General features: G+C 42.8%; 1 protein-coding gene across 5 annotated transcripts in view; it reads right to left on the bottom strand.

Moving 5' to 3' along the window:
- The window catches only part of fbxo31 (F-box protein 31), a 54,068-nt gene that overhangs the window by 13,400 nt on the left and 17,132 nt on the right, over positions 1 to 23,536 (bottom strand). For 4 of the 5 annotated variants that reach the window (XM_043706472.2, XM_043706473.2, XM_087995645.1 and 1 more), the window contains 4 exons: positions 14,719 to 14,886; positions 11,767 to 11,841; positions 5,250 to 5,359; positions 4,605 to 4,758 (listed from right to left, as the gene is read on the bottom strand). In XM_043706472.2, coding sequence (XP_043562407.1) covers positions 4,605 to 4,758; positions 5,250 to 5,359; positions 11,767 to 11,841; positions 14,719 to 14,886 — 507 coding nt within the window. The remainder of the gene's footprint in view (positions 1 to 4,604; positions 4,759 to 5,249; positions 5,360 to 11,766; positions 11,842 to 14,718; positions 14,887 to 23,536) is intronic. The other variant, XM_087995643.1, reaches the window with a different exon arrangement.

Genomic DNA, 23,536 nt, shown 5'->3' on the forward strand with positions numbered 1-23,536 from the left:
GGAAAGGCTCAGGAAGTCTAGCCAACTGTGAAGAGAAATCAGGATTAATGTTTCAGGTCTGATGGCCCTTCTCAGGAGGAATCACTGGATCTGAAACGTTAACCCAGATTTCTCTTCACAGATGCCACCAGACCTGCTGAGCTTTTCCAGCAACTTTTGTTTTTGTATCAATCTAAGCTCTGCAATCCTGCTACATCCAGTTGTGAGTGGTGATAGACAGTTAAACAATTCACTGGAGAAGTTTTCATAAATATTCCCATACCCAATGGCATAAGAGCCCAGCACATCAGTGCAAAAGATAAGGCTGAGTTATTCCCAACAATCATCAACCAGAAGTATTGAGTGGATGGTCCATCTTAGTGGTCCCTAACATAGAAAATATAAGACAGGAAGAGGAGTGGACCATTCAACCCCTCAAACCTGCTCCATCATTCAAATCGCTGATCAAGTTCACTACTCTAATCCTGCTCATACTGCAATTTCCTTGATTGCTTTAGCCACAAGAGTTATATCTATCTTCTTTTTGAAAACACAATGTTTTGACCTGAACTACTTTGTGGCAGTGAATGTCACAGGGTCACCATCCTCTAGGTGAAGAGATTTCTCCACATCTCAGTCCTAAAAGGTTCACCCCTCATCCTCAAACTATGGCCCAAGTTTTGCAATCTCCCACAATGAGGATTATTATCTATCCCATCAACTCTTGTTGGGATTTTCTGTAAGAATGCAACCCCTCCACCACCCCCGCTACCTTTATTTTTCTTAACTCCAGCAAATATAATCCAGCTGACTCAATCTCTCCTCAAACATCAGTCCTGTCATCCAAGGAATACATTTGGTTAACCACGACAGATTTCAGTCTTCAGTCACTTCAATTTACTCCACATGACATCAACAAATGGCTGGAGGCTTGGACACTGCAAAGGCTATGGGTCCTGACAATATTCTGGCAATGGTATTTAAGACATTAGCTCCATAACTTGCTGCACCCCTAGACAACCTGTGCTCGTACAGCTCCAACACTGGCATTTGTCTGACGTGGGAAATTGCCCAGCATGCCCTGTACAGGAACAAAACAGAGAAATTCAACCCAACCAACTACCGCCACAACAATCTACTCTCAACCATCAGTAAAATGATGGAAGGTGTCACCAACAGTACTGTCAAGCAGCACGTGTTCAGCAATAGCCTGCTCGGTGATGCTCAGTTTGGTTTCTGCCAGGGCCACTCAGCTCCTGACTTCATTACTGCCTTGATTTAAACATGAACAAAAGAACTAAATTCCAGAGGTGAAGAAAGAGTGACAGCCCTTGATGTCATGGCCATATTTGACTGAGTGTGGAATCAAGGAGAAAACTGCCATTTGGAGTCATACCTGGTGCAAAGGAAGATGGTTGCAGTTGTTGGAGGTCAGTCATCTCAGCTCAAGGACATCTCAAGAAACTCCTCAAAGTAGCATCCTTGGCCTCATATTCTCAACTGCTTCATCAATGACTTTCCTTCCGTCATGATCAGAAGACGGGACGTTCGCTCGTAATTTCACAATGTTCATAACCACTTGTGACTTTTCAGATGCTGAAGTATCTGTGTTCAAATGCAGCAAGATCTGGACAACATCCAGGCTTCAGGTGACAAGTAGCAAATAACATTCATGCCACACAAGTGTCAGACAATGACTATCTAACCATCACCCATGATATTCAATTACCATCACTGAACCACAACCATCAACGAGGGTTACCATTGACCAACAACTGAACTGGACTAGCCATATAAATACAGTGGCTACAAGAGCAGCTCAGAGGCTAGGAGTTCTGCTGCAAGTAGACTACTTTTAGAATACTGCATTCAATATTCTGCTATAGGAAGGATGTTGTTAAACTTGACAGGTTTCAGAAAAAATTCACAAGGGTGTTGCTGGGGTTGGAGGGTTTGAGCTTTAGGGAGAGGCTGAATAGGCTGGAGATATTTTCTCTACAGCAGTGGCTGAGGGGTGACCTATTAAATGTTTCTAAAATTGAGGGGCTCAGGGTAGCGGAGTCCAAACCTTGAGGGCATATGGCTAAGGTGAGACAGGAAATATTTAAAAGGGACCTAACGGGCAAATTTTCTCAGAGGGTGGTGCATGCATGGATTGAGCTGCTAAAGGAAGTGGTAGAGGCTGGCACAATTACAACATTTAATGGGTATATGGAATGTGTATCTGAATAGGAAGGATTTGGAGGGATGTGAACCAAATGTTGACAAATGGGACTGGATTAAATCTGGTCGGCATGCACTCCATGACTTTAAGTAACTCACCTCTTGACTCCCCAAAACCCTCCATCATCTAAAGGTGAAATCATGGTTGTGATGGAATACTCCCTACTTGCCTCGGTCAGTGCAGCTCCAGCCACACAAAAAGCTTGACAACATCCAGAATAAAGTAGCACGCTTAGTTGGTAACACATCTACAAACATTCACTCTCTCTACTACCGATCCTTGGTAGCATGAGTGTGTATTACTTACAAAATGTCTGCAGAAATCCATCAAGGTTCCTCAGACAATAACTTCCAAAGCCATGACCAGAACCATGTAGATGGTCAAGGGCAGCAAATACATGGCAACACCATTACCTGCAAGTTCCTCTGAGTCACACACCAAAAAAAAACTTGGAAATATATCACTGTTCCTTTAGTGTCACTGGGTTAAATACCTAATGGCATTGTGGGTATACCTGCACCAAATGGACTTCAGCAATTCAATGCAGCATAGAACATTACAGCGCAGTACAGGCCCTTCGGCCCTTGATGTTGCGCCGACCTGTCATACCAATCTGAAGACCATCTAACCTAAACTATTTCATGTACGTCCATACGCTTGTCCATTTGTCAGCAACCCATCATCATCTTCTCAAGGGGCAACCAGAGATGGGCAATAAGTGCTAGCCCAGCCAACAACACTCTCGCCATTTGAAAAATTTTTGTTAGTGCAAAGCAAGATGCCATAAATAGAAAATGAATAACCAGATGAACGATTTGTTACAATGCTAGTTGAGACATGGTCGTTGAGTCAGATCATTAGGGGAACATAGATAAGAAAATATCTAATGACGCAGGAACTCAATAAGGAAAGTCCCGAGTTAGCTTTGAGTCACTACCATGGGATCATTTGATGGCCTTTCAATAGGAATGGGTTAATGTCTCCTCTAAAAGATTGATCTGTCAACAATTCAGAACTCATTCAGAGTCAGAGTCAAACAGCAGGGAAACAGATCCTTTATAGTTCAGTCATTCCCAACCGACCATAATCCCAGGCTAAACTAGTCCCACCTGCCTGCGCTTGGCCCATTTTCCTCTAAACATTTCTTAATCACGTAATTATCTAAATGTCTTTTAAATGTTGTAACTGCACTCGCAATCACCGTACATGAACCACCCTCTGTGCAAAAGAAATACCCCTTGTGTCTTTAAATCTTTCTCCTCTCAACTTAAAAATATGCCCCCTAGTCTTGAAATCCCCTATCCCAGGGAAAAGACATTTGCCATTCACTTTATCTATACCCAACATTGTTTTATAAACGTCTATAAGGTCACTCCTCAATCTCCTAGCCTATCCAGCTTCTCTTATAACTCAAACCCTCCATTCCCGGCAACATCCTGCTAAATTTCTTATGAAACCTCTCCAGCTTAATCATATCTTTCCTGTAACAGGGAGACCAGAACTGGATGCAGTATTCCAGAAGAGGCCTCGCCAATGCCCTGTATAAAGATGTGCAGGTCAGCTGAATTGGCCATGTTAAATTGTCCATAGTGTCAGGTGCATCAGTCGGAGGGAAATGGGTACGTGTGGGTTACTCTTCAGAGGGTTAGTGTGGACTTGTTGGGCCGAAGAGCCTGTTTCCACACTGTAGAGAATCTAATCTAAACTCAGTTCAACAACTACAGCAGGGAGTTGAGCGTACAGTGCTGGAAAAGCACAGGAGATCATGCAGCATTCGAGGAGCAGAAGAATCGACGTTTCAGGCAAAGGCCCTTCATCAAGAATGAAGGGCTTATGGCCGAAACGTCGATTCTCCTTCTCCTCGGATGCTGTCTGACCTGTGCTTTTCCAGCACCACCCTCTTGACTCTGATCCTCCAGCATCTGCAGTCCTCACTTTCTCTGAGTTAACTACCGTAGGGATCCAATACTTAGCAACTGGGCTGAGAGGTACACTGCATCAGTTGAACCAAGCAGGATCTCACTCATCCTGGCACTCAAACAATTTACTAATATTTTGATAATTATCAGTAACAGGACTAGATTGCCAAGACAACTTAAAAATCTAGGAAATTATGTCAATCACTTCACTTGATTGCCCAGAAAAAGGAAGCCCTCCACATGAGGAACAGTCTCCTAGCAGAAGTTTGCCCAAAGGAGTTTCTGTTCTGGGTTCTGGTCTCCATCACTATTTAAAGAATTTTCACCACCTTCAAACATCCCAAGGCCAAACCTGGGCATGTCACAGGGGAGCCAGGCAGTATTGTGGAGCCATCCCACTGGGAGTAGATCACTGAGGAACTACTGCCACAGATCTGAGGGATGTACACTATTTCTAGAATGAACAGAACATAGTCACTTACAGTGATTTTTGTTACTTTGATATGGGTTCCATGGAAGCTCAACATTACTATCTCCAGCCCGTGGCTTCCATATGTTCCTTTAAAGAGACCAGGTGGGAGAAGGTCTTCTGGAGCAGATGGCGGTAAGTAGATCCTACGATATGTCAGGCAGTTACTGAAACAAACATGAGACATTAGAACACCTCATTCTCCTGTTGAGAGAGGCTGAAATCACCTTCCCCAATGCTTGATCATCAACGCCAACAATACCGATACCATGTCCTGATCTGCCCATTACACATCCACATCTCACCTGGTGAAGCTGCACTGACCACATGGCAAAGATCTGTCAAAGTCATTCAGTTAACAGCAGTACCGTGCACCTTTTGCTGTAAGGGGCCACATTTTAGTTTTTCTTCCAACACTCAAGAGGATGACGAGCAAATTTCAAAAAGACATGATTGTTGCCAAATTAAGTAAGAATTAAAGAGTGGTTACGTGGAAGCTCCCTCACCCCTCAAGAACACAATGGAGCAAAACCTTTTGGGGATGGGCACCTTCGGCTCTTCTTCTGTCTCTTGCTGGCCAGGCCCCAACCCCTGCCAACCACACCCTGGGCTCAGGCTGATTACTAAAGGTTCCAGAAGATGGTCAACAGTCACTCACTCATATTGGCTGGTGTAGATAAACTTCATAAGGATCAGCTCCTGCATGTGCTCATGGAAAATATCCTCCAGTGTACGACCCCACTCCTCTGCTAACCAAGTCCGGAATTCCTGTTAGCCAAACATAATTATATCAAAAGAAATTAAGTGTCTTCAAAAAGCCCATTAGTCAAACCTTGTTCTGAGGGCACAAGAAGGTTTAGATTAGATTAGATTACTTTACAGTTTGGAAACAGGCCCTTCGGCCCAACAAGTCCACACTGACCCACCGAAGCGCAAACCACCCATACCCCTACACTTACCCCTTACCTAACACTACGGACAATTTAGCATGGCCAATTCACCAATACATCTTTGGACTGTGGGAGGAAACAGGAGCACCCGGAGGAAACCCACGCAGACACGGGGAGAATGTGCAAACTCCACACAGTCAGTCGCCTGAGGCGGGAATTGAACCCGGGTCTCTGGCGCTGTGAGGTTGTTCCCACCCTGAGTGTTTCTGTGGATTTGGATCTGAACTCAGGAGTTGCTGCTGACCACTGATTCCATTGCATACATTGTAAATAATCGTGACCCAAGCACTGATCTCTGTGACAGTCCACAAGTTACAGGTAGCCAACCTGAATATATGCCTATTTTCTCAACTCTCATCTTCTTTAAGTTAACCAATCCTCTATCCAAACCAATATTCTCCTCTCCATACCTCAACTTACTAAGTAGCCTTACATGCAATATTTTATCAAAGCCCTTTTGGAAGTTACTTTAAATCAGTATCCCTAGTAACGAACTCCTCTGCTAGGGGAAGCACTCCATCCACCCCCTCATTATTTTGTATGCCTTGATTAAGTCAATCCTCAGCCTCCTCTGTTTTAAGAAAAACACTCCCTAGCCTATCCAATCTTTCCTCAGCTGCAATTTTCAAGCCCTTGGAACATTCTCACAAATCTCTGCACTGTCTCTAACGTGCTGACCAGAATTGTACAAAAACTCCCAGCTGTGGCCCAACCAGTGTTCCAGCATTACATCCCGGCTTATATAGAATATCTCAATATCACAGATGCCAGTCTTCAACTGTTTTCACTCACTCCGCATAATAACTGCATTACTAATCACGGAGAATGTCACAACTGCACTCAGAGGACATTCTGGAGGGCTCATCCACTGAGGCAACATGGGTAGAGCTCAAAAATTAGATGGGTGTAATAACTCTTGTAGGATTATATTATAAGCCTCCCAACAGCCGTCGAGACATCAAGGAACAAATATGAAGACAGATATTGAAAGGATGCAATAAGAACAGTTGTCATAGTCGGTGTCTTTAATTTCCCCATCGGACTGGGAATCCCTTACAGAAAGCAGCTTAGACGGGGCAGAACTTGTCAATGCATCCAAGGAGATTACCTGAAATGATATGTCCAACTAGAGGAGGGGCCATACTCTTACTTGTACTAGCTAATGAACTCCTTAAGTTTTAAGAGAGCTATGAATGTGAGGAACTTGTGGCAAGGTACTAAACTGGGGGAGGGCAAATTACATCAGTATTATGCAGGAGCTAGGGAGTGTTAATTGGGAGGAGCGGTCATCAGGCAAGTCCACTTTTGACATGAGAATTGTTTAAAGACCAGCTGATGACCGTTCAGGACCAGCATGTTCCAGTAAGCCGGAAGGACAAGGATGGCAAGTAAGGGACACTTGGATAACAAGGGAGGTTTGCGAATTTGGTAAAAATGAAAAAAAAAAAGCATTTGTAAGGTTTAGGGAGCTAAAATTGGACATGGCCTATGAGGAATATAAAGAAAGCAGGAAAGAATTCAAGCAGGTAATTAGGAGAGCAAGAAGGAGCCTCGAAATGACCTTGGCAAGTAAGGTTAAACAGAATCCCAAGGTATACCATACAAACATTAAAAACAAGAGGTTAATTAGGAAGAAGGTAGGACCACTCAACGATAGAGGAGGAAACTTGTGCTTGGAGGCAGAGGATGTGGGTGAGATTCAAAATGAGGACTTTGTCTTAGCATTCACCCAGGAGAAGGATATGGAGAGTAGTGAGATGTGTGTGCAGCATGCTAATATACCAGGGCATTTTGAGATAAGGAAAGAAGTGGCGTTTTTTTTTTTCTTTACTAACTCACGGAGAGCATCACTAGCTAAGCAGTGTTTGTTACCAATCCCTAATTTCCCAGAGGGCATTTAAGAGTCAACTGCATTGCTGTGGGTCTGGAGTCACACGTAGGTCAGACCAGGTAAGGACGGCTGTTTCATTCCTAAAAAACATAAGTGAACAAGATTCCACCATCTTCCATGGTATGATTCGAACAGGAGTGCCCAGAACATCTGAGTCTCTGGACTAACAGTCCATTAATAACACCACTGGGCCATCACTTCCCTGAGGAGAGTCTCTTGAAGAGCATTAAGGTGGATAGGTCCCCAGGGCACGATGGTAGCTACCCCAGGTTATTGAGAGGCGCAAAAGGGGAGATTTGGAGCCTTAACCTTTGTATCCTCATTAGACATAGGAGAGCTCCCGGAGAACTGCAAAATAGCTAATATTGTTCCTCCATTCAAGAAGGGAAAGAGGCAAAATCCAGGAAATGAGAGACCGGTGGGTCTTACATTTGTGATTGGGAAGCTATTGGAGAGAATTCTTTGGGATAGGATTTACGTGCATATGGAAAAGCATGGCCTAATTTAGCAAAAGTCAGCATGACTTTGGCAGAGCAAATTATGTTTTCCTGTGGGCGGCACGGTGGCAGTGGGCGGCACGGTGGCACAGTGGTTAGCACTGCTGCCTCACAGCGCCAGAGACCCGGGTTCAATTCCCGCCTCAGGCGACTGACTGTGTGGAGTTTGCACGTTCTCCCAGTGTCTGCGTGGGTTTCCTCCGGGTGCTCCGGTTTCCTCCCACAGTCCAAAGATGTGCAGGGTCAGGTGAATTGGCCATACTAAATTGCCCGCAGTGTTAGGTAAGGGGTAAATTTAGGGGTATGGGTGGGTTGCGCTTCGGCGGGTCGGTGTGGACTTGTTGGGCCGAAGGGCCTGTTTCCACACTGTAATCTAATCTAATCTAAAAAAAACTTGATTGATTGAATTTTTTGAGATGACATCGAAGGTAATCAATGAGGTAAAACAGTGGATGTTGTCCACATGGATTCAATAAAGCCTTTTGATAAGATCCCTCATGGTAGACTCAGCCAGAAGATTAAGGTACATGGGATCAATGGTGACTTGGTCACATGGATTTGGAATTGGCTTGCCCATAGAACACAGAGGGTGGTGATAGAAGATTGTGTTTCAGGCTGGAGGTCTGTGACTAGTGGTGTTCCACAGGGAGCCGTACTGAGACCTCTGCTGTCTGTGATCTATATAAATGACTTGGATGAAAACGTAGATGGGTGGTTTAGTAAGTCTGTAAATGATACAAAGATCGGTGAAGTTGTGGCTAGTGTAGAAGGTTGTGAAAGGATACTGCGGGGTATAGATCAGTTGTAGGTATGGGTGGAGAAATGGCAGAGTGTAATCCATGTAAGTATGACGTGCTGCACTTTGGGAGATAAAATGTTAAGGAAAAGTGTACTGTTAATGGCAGAACTCTGAACAGCATTAACGTACACAGGATCGTGGGGTCCAAGTCCATAGCTCCCTGACAGTAGCCACGCAAGGAGATAGGGTGGTAAAGGAGATACAAGGCATGCTTGCATCCATTGGTCAGGGAACTGAGTACAAGAGTCAGGATGTCATTTGCAGCTTTATAAGCCTTTGGTTATGCCACACAGAGTACTACTTTCAATTCTGGTCACCACATTACAGGAAAGATGTGGACGCTTTGGACAAGGTGCAGAAGAAGTTTACCAGGATGCTGCCTGGATTAGAGAATATGAACTATAAAGAAAGCCTCGAAAAACTCAGGTTGTTTTCTCTAGAGCAGTGGAGATTGAGGAGCTGTCTTTGAGAGAGTGAGGGGCTAGAATCAAAGAAAATTGGGTTTCAATCATAGACATTAATTACATTACCTTGTGCTTAACTTTGCTCTGTTAAAACTATTGTAAATTGCTAAATCTTTTGTTTAAGTTATAAACCTGATGCCTGGCATTAGTTATTTAAAAAGTCAGGTTAGGAACTATTTGGGTCAATTTTGACAGTCATTGAATGTTTTAATTTTACTGTGGTCCAAATATAAGGAGAAGGAGGTTGATTTGACTTGGCTGTCTATCTTCTTGTCATAACATCAACGAAAGTAAGGGCAAACTATCTTGTACCATTGCAGGACTTGAGGTACAGTACACTCGCAATGCTGTTATGTTCTGATGGGAGAGTTATTGTGATATATGCATCTGTTGGCCTTAAGCTTCTAGGTGGTACAAGACATTAGTTTTAAAGGTGCTACTGAGAGAGATTTGGTGAGATGCAGTGGCACTTCATCTGATAGATGCTACATACAGCTGTCACTATGTTGGCGGTGGAGGGAGAGAATATTTAAATTGGTGGATGCGTTGCCAATTAAGCAGGCTGCCTTATTATGTGTGGTGTCGAGCTTCTGGAGTATTTTTGAAGCTGGACCCATACAGCAAAGTTGACAGTATTCCATCATACTCCTGACGTTTGCCTTGTAGGCAATGGACAGACTTGAGGGAGTCAGAATGGGAGTTATTCACCAAGCATTCTTACCATTTGACCAGCTCTTGTAGCAACAGCATTTATATGGCCAGTCCAGTTCAGTTTCTGGTTGATGGTAAAATCCAAGATGTTAGAATGGCAGTAGGTATTTATTACTAAAAGATTAGAGTACAAAAGAAGGGAAGTGTTGCTGCAGATGTAAAAGGCATTAGTGAGACGGCATCTGGAGTAATGCATACAGTTTTGGTCCCCTTACTGGAGGAGGGACGTAGTTATATTGGAGCAGTTCATGGGAGTTCCACTGGATTGACTCTAGTGATGAAGAGTTCATCTTAAGGGAGATGGAGCAGTTTAGGCCTATACTCTGGAATTTAGAAGACTTGAGAGAAGATCTAATGGAGGTATACAAGATGCTAAAAGGGGACTGAAAGTAGATGGAGAAAGCTTGTTTCCTCATGAGGGGAACAAGTAGTTATAGGATAGTTTTAGGATAAGGGGTAACAGATGAGGAGAAATAACTCCTCTCAAAGCACAGTGAGTCTGTGGAATTAAACAAAATAGTATACTGGATGCCAGGACATTAAGTAAACTTAAGGAAGAGATAGACAGATTTTTAATTAACAATGGGTTGAAGGTTTATGGAGAGCAGGCAGGAAAGTGGAGTTGAGATAAGGTCATTCATGATCATATCAAATGGTGGAGCAGGTTCAAGGGTTGAGTTGTTTCTTCTGCTCCCAGTACTTGTGTTATGTTCTTATGCAATTTAGCAATGGGAATGCCATTGAATGTAAAGGGGATATGGTTAGATTCTCTTATTGAAGATGGTTATTGCCTGGCACTTGTGAGTCGTGAACATTACTTGCCACTTGTCAGCCCGAGCCAGGTATTGCTATATTTGGACATGGACTACTTTAGTATCTATGGAGTTGCAAATGGTGCATCTCAATTTCTTACTGCTATTGGAGGGTAGGTCACTGATGAAGTCTGAAGATGAATGGGCTAAGAACACTACCCTGAGGAACTCCTGCAGGGGTATCCTGGAGCTAAGATAATTAATCCCCAACATGCTAAAGCATTTGGTTGAGATGTAGTCCAATCAGTGGGGAGTTCGTCCCCTTTCCCCACAATTCCCATTGACTCTACATTTACATATTATCACAATGTTTATCTATACTATTGTGAAAGTACTTTACTGGCTGTAAAGCACTTTAGGATGTCTTGACACTGTTTTCATTCCTCAAGGCCTTCAAATCAGCTATTGACAGAAACCTCGAACTTATGGGCAGCACTTTGGCTCAGTGGTTAGCACTGCTGCCTCACAGCGCCAGGGCCCTGGTTTCAATTCCAACCTCAGACGACTGTGTAGAATTTGCACATTCTCACGGTGCCTATGTGGGTTTCCTCCGGATGCTCCAGTTTTCTCCCACAGTTCAAAAATGTGCAGGTTAGGTGGATTAGCCATGGGAAATGCAGGATTACAGGGATAGGATAGAGGGATGAGTCTGGTGAGATGCTCTTTGGAGGATCGGTGTGGAATGGATGGGCTGAATGGTCTGCAAGGATTCTATGATTCTAAGCTCATAGTTACAAATATCAGGAGCAGCAAGCTGACTTTTAAAAAAAACAGAATACAAGAGTGCAGGGTCAAGACATTTGTATCCATGCAACATGAAACAAACACTCAAAGACATAACTGGTATAACTTTACTGTTAGTAGCAACAAGAATGATCCATTCTAAGGCTGGACATCAATGCTAACTGACAACTCCCCAGAACATATAGAAAGCAACTGAGCATAATTTCAAATCAAGTTCATCAACAGAACGCCAGCCTACTCCTTGAGAAACGTTTTGCCCTGTCGGGGATCTAGATCCACAGGCTGTCAGACCCTCAGCTTCACTTACCTCCTGTCTCCCTCCAGCCATCCGGTGGAAATCAGTCTGATTACACTTGGTTGAAAACTCATCCTTCTTTACAATCTACAAAATAAAAAAAAGCTCTTAACTGCAGAACCCTGTATCTTTCAAAGAACATATAAGCTTTCACAATGGTCCAGTTCAAAGTTTAAGACCATAAAATATAGGAGTAGAATTAAGTCATTCGGCCCATCGGATCAGTTATGGCTAATGCGTTTGTTAACCCCATCGTCCTCCCTTCTCCCTGTAACTATTTTAAATTTACTCAACTACTTGGCCTCTACAGCCCACTGTTTCACAGATTCACCACCGTGTGGCTGAAGAAATACCTCATCTCAGTTCTAAACGATTGTCCCTTAACTCTGGGGCTATACCCTTACGTTCTAGTCTCTTCTATTAGTGTAAGCATCTTCTCCATGCCCACTGTATCGAGGTCTTTTTCTATAAAATTCTTAGCTTGGAAACAGAACATTTAGCAAGTCCACACCCACTCTCTGAACAGCATCTCACACAGACTCCATCCTCTCACTTCATCCCTGTAACCCTGCATTTCCCCTGGCTAACGCACCTAACCTACACATCCCTGGACACTGGCCAATGTCATATAGCCAATCCACCTAATCTGCACATCTTTGGACAGTGGGAGGAAACAGGAGCACCCAGAGGAAACCGACACAGACGCAGGGAGAATGTGGATTAGTGGTGCTGGAAGAGCACAGCAATTCAGGCAGCATCCGAGGACAGGCAAAATCGACGTTTCGGGCAAAAGCCCTGGCTTTTGCCCGAAACGTCGATTTTGCCTGTCCTCGGATGCTGCCTGAATTGCTGTGCTCTTCCAGCACCACTAATCTAGAATCTGGTTTCCAGCATCTGCAGTCATTGTTTTTACCTCGCAGGGAGAATGTGCCAACTCCTCACAGAGTCGCTCAAGGCTGGTATTGAACCTGTCCCTGATGCTGTGAAGGCAGCTGTGCTAATTACTGAGCCATCATGCCGCCAGGCCTCTTACTATTCTATAATATTCCAATCATATCCCACCTCATCCTTCTAAAACTTCAGAGTACAGACTAGAATTCTCAACCTTTCCTAATATGACAAGTCTTTCAGCCGGGGGATCATTCGTGTAAATCTCGAGACTCCATTCAACACCAGCATATTCTTTCTAAGATACAGGAGCCAAAACTGCTTATGATATTCCAAATGGAGCTTGATCAAAGCCTTGTGCAGTTTCAATGATATTTGTATTATAACCCTCTTGAAATGAATGCTAACATTGCATTTGCCTTCCTAACAGCTAACTGAACCTGTATGTTAACCTGAAGAGAATCCTGATCTAGGACTCAAGTCCCTTTGCACTTCAGATTTCCAAGCCTTTCACCATTTAGGAAATAGTCTACGCCTCTATTCGTCCTATCGAACTGCATAACCTCTCACTTTCCCACATTGTATTCCCATCTGCCACTTCTTTGCCCAGTCACCTAGCCTGTCCAAGTCCTTCCAAAGCCTCCCCATTTCTTCAGCACTACCTGTCCTTCCACCTATCTTTCTATCTCCCATGTTGAATCTATAGTAGCAAACAACATCATTCGTAGGTTTGCAAAATTGCAAACAGCTGCACAAAATAGAACTGAAAAGGAATCAATTTCAAGATTCTCTATGTGGTCTTACTCCCTCATGTTTCCCTTTGGGGTGTGTGGCCCATTGGTTGAATTGTAGTCTACTCAGGATTATTCCAAAGAAAGTTCCTCACTTCAACAGACACTCTGTCTTGCATCCAAAAATACCACCACCTTTCATGCAAACAAAATATGGCACTGCATGCTGCACATCCAGAATATGGGGTGGGAGTATGTTTTTAAGTCACAGACAGGGATTTGGGGACTTGCAGAAAAGAAATGAGTGCAGTGGGCAAGTCGGGGCCAAGAATCCCGGGGTTGCAACAATTTACAATTTGTATAAATGACTTAGATGAAGGACTAATTGCACGGTTGCCAAATCTATAGATGATACAAAAATGATTACGAGACAAATTGAGAGCAAAACAGAGTCTGCAAAGATACATTGTTAGGTTAGGTGAGTGAGCAAATCTTGGTAGGTGGAGTATAAACGTGGGAAAATGTGAACTTTTTCATCTTGGGAGAAAGAATGAAAAAGCAATTTCTGATTTAAATGGAGAAAGATTGCAGCACTGAGATACAGGGGACCTGAAAGTCCTGGTACATGAATCACAAAAGGTTATGAATTACAGCAAGTAATTAGGAAGGCAAATCAACTATGATTTATTGCAAGGTAAATAGAATATTGAAGTTGGGAAATTTAACAGTGTATAAGGGATTAATAAGACCATATTGAGAATAGTGCAGCTTCAATTTCCTTACACAAAAACAGATATAAATGCATCAGAAGCAAAGCAGAGAAAGCTCATTTGCTCCCCTCGATGAAGGAGTTATCTTATAAGAGAGGTTTGGACAGATTGGACTGATGTCCATTGAAGTTTAGAGTCATACAAGGTGATTGCCTTGAAGATCTCCAGTACACTTGAAAGGAATTAGAACTAGGTGACGGTTTTAAGATAAGGGGTTTTGCCATTCATGATGGAGGGGATGAGAATGCTTTTTCCACAGAGGGTCATCAATGTGTGGAATTCTCTTGAAGGCAAGGACTTGAATACCTTTTATGTCAGATAGGTTCTTGACTGAAAAGAGAATCAAGAGTATTCAGAGAAATAAAATAATCAGATCAGCCACAATCTTACTAAATGCCAAAACAGACTTGAAGAGTCAAATATGGGAGATGGGGATATGCATTCGGCAGAGAAGCTGGTTCACATGGCTTCGGAAGACATCTTTGAAAGGGATAATTTTTGTGTTTTATTTTTTGGGATAAACTTATCATTTCTATCAAGGACGAACAATCGAAATAAAAAATATTTCTTCATACCTGAATATCACCTTTGTGAGATCCCTTGTGACCATACATGCATTCCACTTCAGCCTTATTCTTATCACACAGATGAATTCGGAACAAAGGTTTGCAGCGCATTGCATCATTGACTCTAGGATCATGAGGAGGTAAGTACATCCAGCCAATAATAAACAACCCGTCTACCTATAAGTTAATAACACACACCGGTGAATGTTGCATCATTACCAACTTAATAGAGTTCTTCGAGGAAGTGACCAAGTTGATAGATGAAGGAAGGGTTGTTGATGTCATATACACAGACTTTACTAAGGTGTTTGATAAGGCTCCCCATGGTAGACTAATGGAGAAAGTGGAGTCATATGGTGTGCAGGGTGTTCTAGCTAAGTGGATAAAGAACTAGTTGAGCAACAGGAGACAGAGAGTAGTAGTTGAAGGGAGTTTCTCGAAATGGAGAAAGGTGACCAGTGGTGTTCCACAGGGGTCAGTGTTGGGGCCACTGTTGTTTGTAATATACACATATGATCTAGAAGAGGGCACTGTTGGTATGATCAGCAAGTTTGCAGATGACACAAAGATTGGTGGAGTAGCAGAAAGCATAAGGGACTGTCAGAGAATACAGGAGGATATAGATAGACTGGACAGTTAGGTAGAAAAGTGACAGAGGGCTTTCAATCCAGACAAATGTGAGGTGATGCATTTAGGCAAGTCTAATTATAGAGCGAATTATACAATGAATTGAAGAGCCTTGGGAAAAGTTGGTAGGCAGAGAGATCGGGGAGTGCAAGTCCATTGTACCCTGAAGATTGCTGCACATGTGGATAGAGTGGTCAAGGAGGCATATAGTATGCTTGCTTTCATTGGACGGGGTATTGAGTTTAAGAGCTGGCAAGTCATGTTAACATTGTACAAGACATTGGTTCGGTCACTTTTAGAATACTGTGTACAGTTCTGGTCGTCACATTACCAAAAGGATGTGGACGCTTTGGAGAGGGTGCAGGGAAGGTTTATGAGGATGTTGCCTGGTATGGAAGGTGCTAGCTATGAAGAGAGGTTAAGTTTCATTAGAAAAAAGGAGATTGACGGGGGACCAGATTGAGGTTTACAAAATCATGAAGGTATAGACAGGGTGGATAGAGACAAGCTTTTTCCCCAGGGTGAGGGATTCAATAACGAGAGGTCATGCTTTCAAGGTGAGAGGTGGAAAGTTTAAGAGGGAAACACGCAGCAAGTACTTCACACAGAGGATGGTGGGCATCTGGAACGTGTTGCCAGCAGAGGTGATAGAGACAGGCACGGTAGATTCATTTAAGATGTGTCCGGATAAATGTATGAGTAAATGGGGTATAGAGGAATGCAGATGCTTAGGAATTGACCGACAAGTTTAGACAGCACATTTGGATCGGCTCAGGTTTGGAGGACCGAAGGACCTGTTCCTGGGCTGTAAATTTTCTTTGTATATCACCTTCATGGAAAGCAACTCAAGACACTCATTGAAGATGCTCAATTGCACTGCAACTCTCACAACCCAAAGAGAGCTAAAGCAACAGAACACATCACAACAATAACTCCTATTTATACATGGCAAACAATTCCTAAGCTTGACTAAACCATTAACAAATCTTGACATGCAGCCACATAACAGAAGGTTACAGCAGATAGCCAAATGTTTGGTCAAAGGGGTAGGTTTTAAGAGTCTCTTAAGGAAGAAAGGAAAGCAAAATGAAGGAGAAGTTCAGGAATTCCAGATATTAAAGCCTTAAAGCAACTGAAGACACAGTCGCCATCAGTGATATGATTAAAATCATGGCGGCTCAACACCAGGAGTCAAGAACTATAGATATCAAATGGTTGTGATTAAAGAGGTCATGAGAGAGAGATTGGGAGGGCTGAAGCCCAGGAGGCACTTGAAAACTAGGCTGAGAATTTTTGTTAATCAGGCATTCTGGACCAGGAGCCAATATAAGTCAGCAAGTAAGGTAGAGTACTGGGTCAATGGAAAGATTTTTGGCAGTGTGGATGTGCAGAGGGATCTTGGAGTCCAGGTACATAGATCCCTGAAAGTTGCCACCCAGGTTGATAGTGCTGTTAAGACGACATAAGGTGTGTTAGGTTTCATTGGTAGAAGGATCATGATGCAACTAAACAAAACGCTAGTGTGGCCGCACTTGGAATATTGTGTATAGTTCTGGTCGCCATATTTCGAGAAGGGTGTGGAAGCACTGGAAAAGGTGCAGAGGAGATTTACCAGGATGTTGCCTGGTCTGGAGGGAAGGTCTTATGAGGAAAGGCTGAGAGACTTGGGTCTGTTCTCATTGGAAAGGCGGCGGCTAAGAGGGGATTTGATAGAGACATACAAGATGATCAGGGGATTAGATAGGGTAGACAGTGAAAGTCTTTTTCCTAGGATGATGACATCAGTTTGTACGAAGGGGAACAACTACAAATTGAGGGGTGATAGATTTACGACAGATGTCAGAGGCAGGTTCTTTACACAGAGTGGTAAGGGCGTGGAATGCTCTACCTGCCTATATAGTTAACTCAGCCACATTAGGGAGATTTAAACAATCCTTGGATAAGCACATGGATGATGGGATAATGTAGGGGAACGAGCTGAGAATAGTTCACAGGTTGGTGCAACATCAAGGGCCAAAGGGCCTGTTCTGTGCAGTATTGTTCTATGTTCTAAATGTGGAAATGATAGGCAAATTAAGTGTGTTTAAATTAATCTGGCAGGGGGAAAGAGGACACAGAATATCAATGAAATAGAGTCACATCATGCCACAACAAAATAAGCAAGACAGAACAAGTTTAGCTACATTGAGTGTCAAGAGAGTAAAGGTAAGGCTGGATGGTCTTTAATACTACAAGTATAATTCATAAGACTGAGTTAATTGTGTGGATTGACACATGGAAATAGGATATCGTTGCTATCACAGAAACATGGTTGAGGGAAGTTCTGGACTGGCAGATTAATATTCTGGGGTATAGGATCTTTAGGTGAGACAGAGGGGAGGGGGTGTAAAAAGGGTGGGGAAAGGTTAGCAGTACTGATTAAGGAGTCAATTGCTGCATTAATGAAAGATGATATATTGGAATGGTCTTTCAACAAGGCTTTGTGGGTAGAATTTAGGAATGTTAAAGGGGTAGCTACTTTACTGAGCGTATACTATAGGCCCCCCAAAGAGTTAGTGGGAAATAAAGGAGCAAATATGTAGACAGTTCAGAGTTGTATAGTAATAACTGGGTAATTTCAACATTTACAACATAAATTGGGATAGTCATAGTGGTAAGGATGAGGTGGATTTCTTGAAATATATCTAAAGGAGTTTTTTGATGCAGTATGTAGAAGGGCCAACAAGGAATGGTGCAGTGCTGGATCTGGTTCTGGGGAAAGGTGTCAGACAAGCATTTGATGTGCCAGTGGGGGAACATTTTAGCGGTAGTGACCACAACATGGTATGGTTCAAATTTTTTCTGGACAAGGAAAAAGATGGCTTTGGATTGAGGGAAGGCAGATTTTATTAAAATAAATCAGGATCTGCCCACAATAGACCAGCAACAGCTTTAAAGTTTGGGAGAAGATTTGTAGCTTGGGTGCTCGTTGTGGTTGTGTTCGCCGAGCTGGGAATTTGTGTTGCAGCCGTTTCGTCCCCTGTCTAGGTGACATCCTCAGTGCTTGGGAGCCTCCTGTGAAGCGCTTCCGTGATCTTTCCTCCAGCATTTATAGTGATTTGTATCTGCCGCTTCCGGTTGTCAGTTCCAGCTGTCCGTTGCAGTGGCCGGTATATTGGGTCCAGGTCGATGTGCTTATTGATTGAATCTGTGGATGAGTGCCATGCCTCTAGGAATTCCCTGGCTGTTCTCTGTTTGGCTTGTCTGATAATAGTAGTGTTGTCCCAGTCGAATTCATATTGCTTGTCATCTGCGTGTGTGGCTACTAAGGATAGCTGGTCGTGTCGTTTCGTGGCGAGTTGGTGTTCATGGATGCGGATCGTTAGCTGTCTTCCTGTTTGTCCTACGTAGTGTTTTGTGCAGTCCTTGCGTGGGAGTTTGTACACTAGTGTAGTGTAGTGTACAATGTAGTGTACAAAATCCCATGCAAGTACTGCACAAAACACTACATACAGGACAAACAGGAAGACAGCTAACAATCCGCATCCATGAATACCAACTCGCCACGAAACTATCCTTGGTAGCACCTGAAGAAGGGCTTATGCCCGAAATGTCGATTCTCCTATTCCTTGGATGCTGCCTGACCTGCTGCGCTTTTCCAGCCATACACTCAGATGACAAGCAACATGAGTTTGACTGGGACAACACTACTATTATTGGACAAGCCAAACAGAGCACAGCCAGGGAATTCCTAGAGGCATGGCACTCATCCACTGATTCAATCAATAAGCACATCGACCTGGACCCAATATACCGGCCACTGCAACGGACAGCTGGAACTGACAACCGGAAGCGGCAGGTACAAATCACTATAAATGCCGGAGGAAACATCACAGAAGCGCTTCATAGGAGGCTTCCAAGCACTGAGGATGTCACCTAGACAGGGGACGAAACGTCTGCAACACAAATTCCCAGCTCGGCGAACAGAACCACAACAACTAGCAACAGCTCCTTGCAGTTAAGTCTACAGCAGAGTAAAAGGGGACATTCGAAATGGAGTTGGGAAGAGTACAGGTCCAACATGTACGCTTTCGAGGGAACTTTAGGAGCAATAGGCTCATAGAATTCGACGTCTAGGACAATTCAGGACTGGATAAGAAAAAAGACAAGGACATTTAGCAAGTCCAAAGGGAACACTTCAGCTGCGGCCCCAGATGAATACATGGAGTGAAGGAGGAAACTTAAGAAAGCAAACAGAAGAGCAAAAATGGGGCATGAAAAAGGATTTGAGAACAGGATTAGGGAGAATCCAGAGATATTTTAGAAATACATTAATAACCAGGGGAAAAAGTTAGGCCTATTAGGGACCAAGGGGACAACTTTTGTTTGAAACCACAGATACTGGAAAGGTGTTGAATGAATAATTCTTTTCGGTCCTTACTCTGGAAAAGGAGAACGTAGGTACGGAATTCAGGAAAAGGATTGTGAGGAACTTGCACAGTTTAATATAGGAAATAGGGAGGTACTGTCGTGATTAAAAAACAACAAATTTCCTGGCCCGGATGATTTGTAATTTCAAGTTGCTGAGGGAGACGAGGCAAGAAATGGCAAAGGTTCTGGCACAATATTTTAATTCTTCTTTGTTCACAGAGAAAGTGCCAGAAGACCAGAATATTGCTAATGCGATTCCACTTTTTAAGAAGGGCGGTAGAGACGAACCAGAAAATTACAGACCGGTAAGTCTCACGCCAGCAGTAGGGAAACTATTGGAGAAACTTCTAAATGAACAAATTAATACCCACTTGTAAGGACATAGGATAATTAGGGATAATCAGCATGGCTTTGTCAGAGGGAGGTCCTGCCTAACAAATTTGTCAGAATTTTTTGAAAACGTGATCAAGTGTGCAGATGAGGGAAGTTCAGTTGATGTTGTTTACATGATTTTAGCAAAGCTTTTGACGAGATCCCACATGGGAGACTTATTGAGAAGATTAAAGCACGTGGAACTTGTGGATCAGAAACAGGCTGAGTCATAGGACACAAAGGATAGTAGTAGAAGACTATTCGAATGACTGGAGGCTGGCTTCTAGTAGTGTACTAGAAGCATCAGTACTGGGATCCTTTATTGTTTGTTACATACATAAATGTATAGATGAAAACTTGGGAGGAACGTGAACCAAATTTGCAGATGACACCAAGATTGGTAGAGCAGTTAATAGCGAAGATGCTGGTAGGTTAAAGGACGATATAGAAGGGTCAGTAAGATGGGAAGATGGCATTTAATCCTGAAGGGGAATATTTAGTGAATGGTAGGACATAGATAGCTTAGAGACCTTGGGTTAATTATTCACAGATCTCTGTAGTCAGCAGAGCACATGAATAGGATAGTTAAGGTGAAATATAGGACACTTGTTTTCAATCATGTCTTGGAGTATCAGAGCAGGAAAGTAATGTTGGAGTTGTACAGAGCATTGGTCAGGCCACAACTGGAGTACTGTTGTTCCTATATGGAATCTCAGGTATCTGTACAGTAATGAATAACTCCAGAGAGGTGAAAGCAAACTAGCAATGATGAGGAAATTCAAAGGATTACAAGAGGCCAGAATTGGAGAACTGCAGCTTTCTGTTATGATGATGTAGGGGTCCTGTACCTTTAAGAGAGTTGAAAAGCTAACAAAGACTTAGAGAAGCAGAGAGTATGGAACAAGGTAACAACATAACATTTGGTTGAAACAACTAACTAAGAGCTAGGTTGCCTAGAAAAAAAAATTCAAATTTGACCAGTTTAAATTATGCCCCAAGGTACCAAACTCCAATCAAATTTGAATTTAGTATTTGACAATATTAAAACCAATGAAATGATCCAATGTTTTGGGATATAAATATTAGACATTTTGAACAGTTAGCTAGAGCGGCAAAGAGAACTGCCAAAAGACTGACAGATGTAGGTTGCCAGTAAAAGCTCTCTGAGAGGTACCTGTCTGGAGAAGGAGTGTGTATCGAATAAAACATTGAGAAACATCACTTGCACAGAAAAAACATCAAAACCGACCTGGAGAGAGAACCAAGGAGGAATCTACAGAGGATACGTGGCAAAGCTGACTGGTTTTGAAGTATGATTTTTTTTGTAAATTGTAAACAGGGTTTTTAGTCGGACCAGTATTGTAGTGGGGGAGGTAAAAGATAGGTTTAAGAGAAAGGCGTTGTAAATAGTTGTCAGTTAATATTCTCTGCTAGACTTAAAGAATAAAGTTCTTAAATTTTTATATTAAATAGTGACTTTAGGGATGGTTCTTTACCTCTCGAATTCTAATAGATTACAGCACGGGGTGAATCTTTTCTGTGTGGCTGGTTTAAATTAGCAGTGCGGTTTACCCTTTGTCTTAACTGGTTGGGGGCTCGTCGCCAGGATTTGAACAATTTGGGTCTCTGATTCATGGTTTGAACAGGTTTAGACAGATCTAGTCTGAGATTTGGATAGATTTGAATAGATTTGGAGTATGAAAAATGCCCAGTAAAGATAGTGATGAGAGGGTGTATAAGGTATGAGCAGGTAGGGAAAGAATTAAGTTTAGGGTTGCTTGACAAAGGCTCAGCTAGCATGATTGTAATGGTTACCTAATCAATATTAGATGTTGCCTTATTTGGATGCTGCTCCCTATAGGTGACTATATAATTTCTTAAGAATCTGCTGTTTGAGAGAAGAGCAAGAACTCATGTCTTGGCATCCATGGGCTCGAGCTCTCTCCAGGGGTCAGAATAAAAAAAGTTAGAGTTATACTGTGTCTGACTGTTTGCTTCAACTGATATGAAAATGGGATGATAGTGATATGTCGAAACATGTCAAAACTCTGCCACATTTTGATGAGAAAGATGTCAAAGCCTTCTTTACTTCATTCAAAAAATTGGCTCGGCAGATGGAGTGGTCCAAGGATTTATGGGTAATGCTAGTTCAGACTAAACTGGTAGGCAGAGCTACTGAAGTATTTGCTACGCTGTCAGATGAGGGGTCAAGAGATTATGAAGAGATCAAACAGGCTATTTTAAGTGCTTATGAATTGGTACCAGAAGCGTATAGACAGCAGTTCAGAAACAAAGGAGGAACCAGGTCAGATTTATGTTGAATGAAAAATAATTAAACATGGTCATTTTCATTGATGGATGCGTGCTTTATAGATAGGACCTTTGAGGCTCTAAGAGAGATTATTCTGCTGGAGGAGTTTAAAAACTCACTTCCAGAGATGATAAGAATTCATGTGGAGGAACAGAAAGTTCAGGAAGTGAGAAGGGCAGCAGAATTAGCAGATGAGTACATATTGATGCATAAGACAAGTTTCCTGTCAGAATTTCATCCAGTGAGAGATAGAAGTTGGGAGAAGGGGAGATCCTAGACTACAAAACAAAGAGTCGAGAACACTGTTAAGAGTTTACCACAAGTTAAAAAAGAAACCCAAGAGGGTGAAAGGGAGGTGAAAGGCCTCAGGTGTTTCCACTGTGGAGTTAAAAAATGAAGTAGTCCTTGAGGAGTGGGATAGGTTAGTAAGCTGTCTCAGGAGCATGGAACACAGTTGAAAGATTTGTTTCTGCAATATAAGGACATATGTAAGAATCAGCTGGGGAGGACTAATGCTATTGTACACGAAGCAGACGTAGAGAATACTGCTCCACTAAAACACCACCCCTATTGGCTTAATCCTTTCAAAGCCAGACAGGTCCAGGAGGTGGTGGAGGCCATGCTCAATGAGGATATCACCGAAAGTGAGGACTGCAGATGCTGGAGATTAGAGTCAAGATTAGAGTGGCATTGAACTGAGCCAGAGCTAGTGGAGCTCACCAATCGCCTTAATTCCGAAACTGGATGGGACTCAACGATTTTGTGTGGATTATCAGAAGGTCACACTATTACAAAAATCAGACTCATATTCAATTCTGAGAGTGAAGGACTGTATCAAGAAAGTCGGACAAGCCAGTTACATCACCAAGTTGGACTTACTGCGTGGTTTCTGCATTTGTAACCCCAAATGGACTATATCAATTTAAAGTGATGCCCTATGGAATGAAGAATGTACCCACCACATTCCAAAGACTCACGAACAGAGCTGTGACTGGGTTAACAAACCGTGCAGTCTATTTGAACGATGTAGTGATCTTTAGTTGGCAGAGTTCTTTAGTTAGCTGGTACAGTTGGCAGAGCCCTGAACGACTATGAGAAGCAAAACTG

This window comes from Chiloscyllium plagiosum, unplaced genomic scaffold (genome assembly GCF_037043375.1).
Source record: "Chiloscyllium plagiosum isolate Xiang-an unplaced genomic scaffold, Cpla_swu_hap1 HiC_scaffold_17, whole genome shotgun sequence".
Taxonomy (NCBI): Eukaryota; Metazoa; Chordata; class Chondrichthyes; order Orectolobiformes; family Hemiscylliidae; genus Chiloscyllium; species Chiloscyllium plagiosum.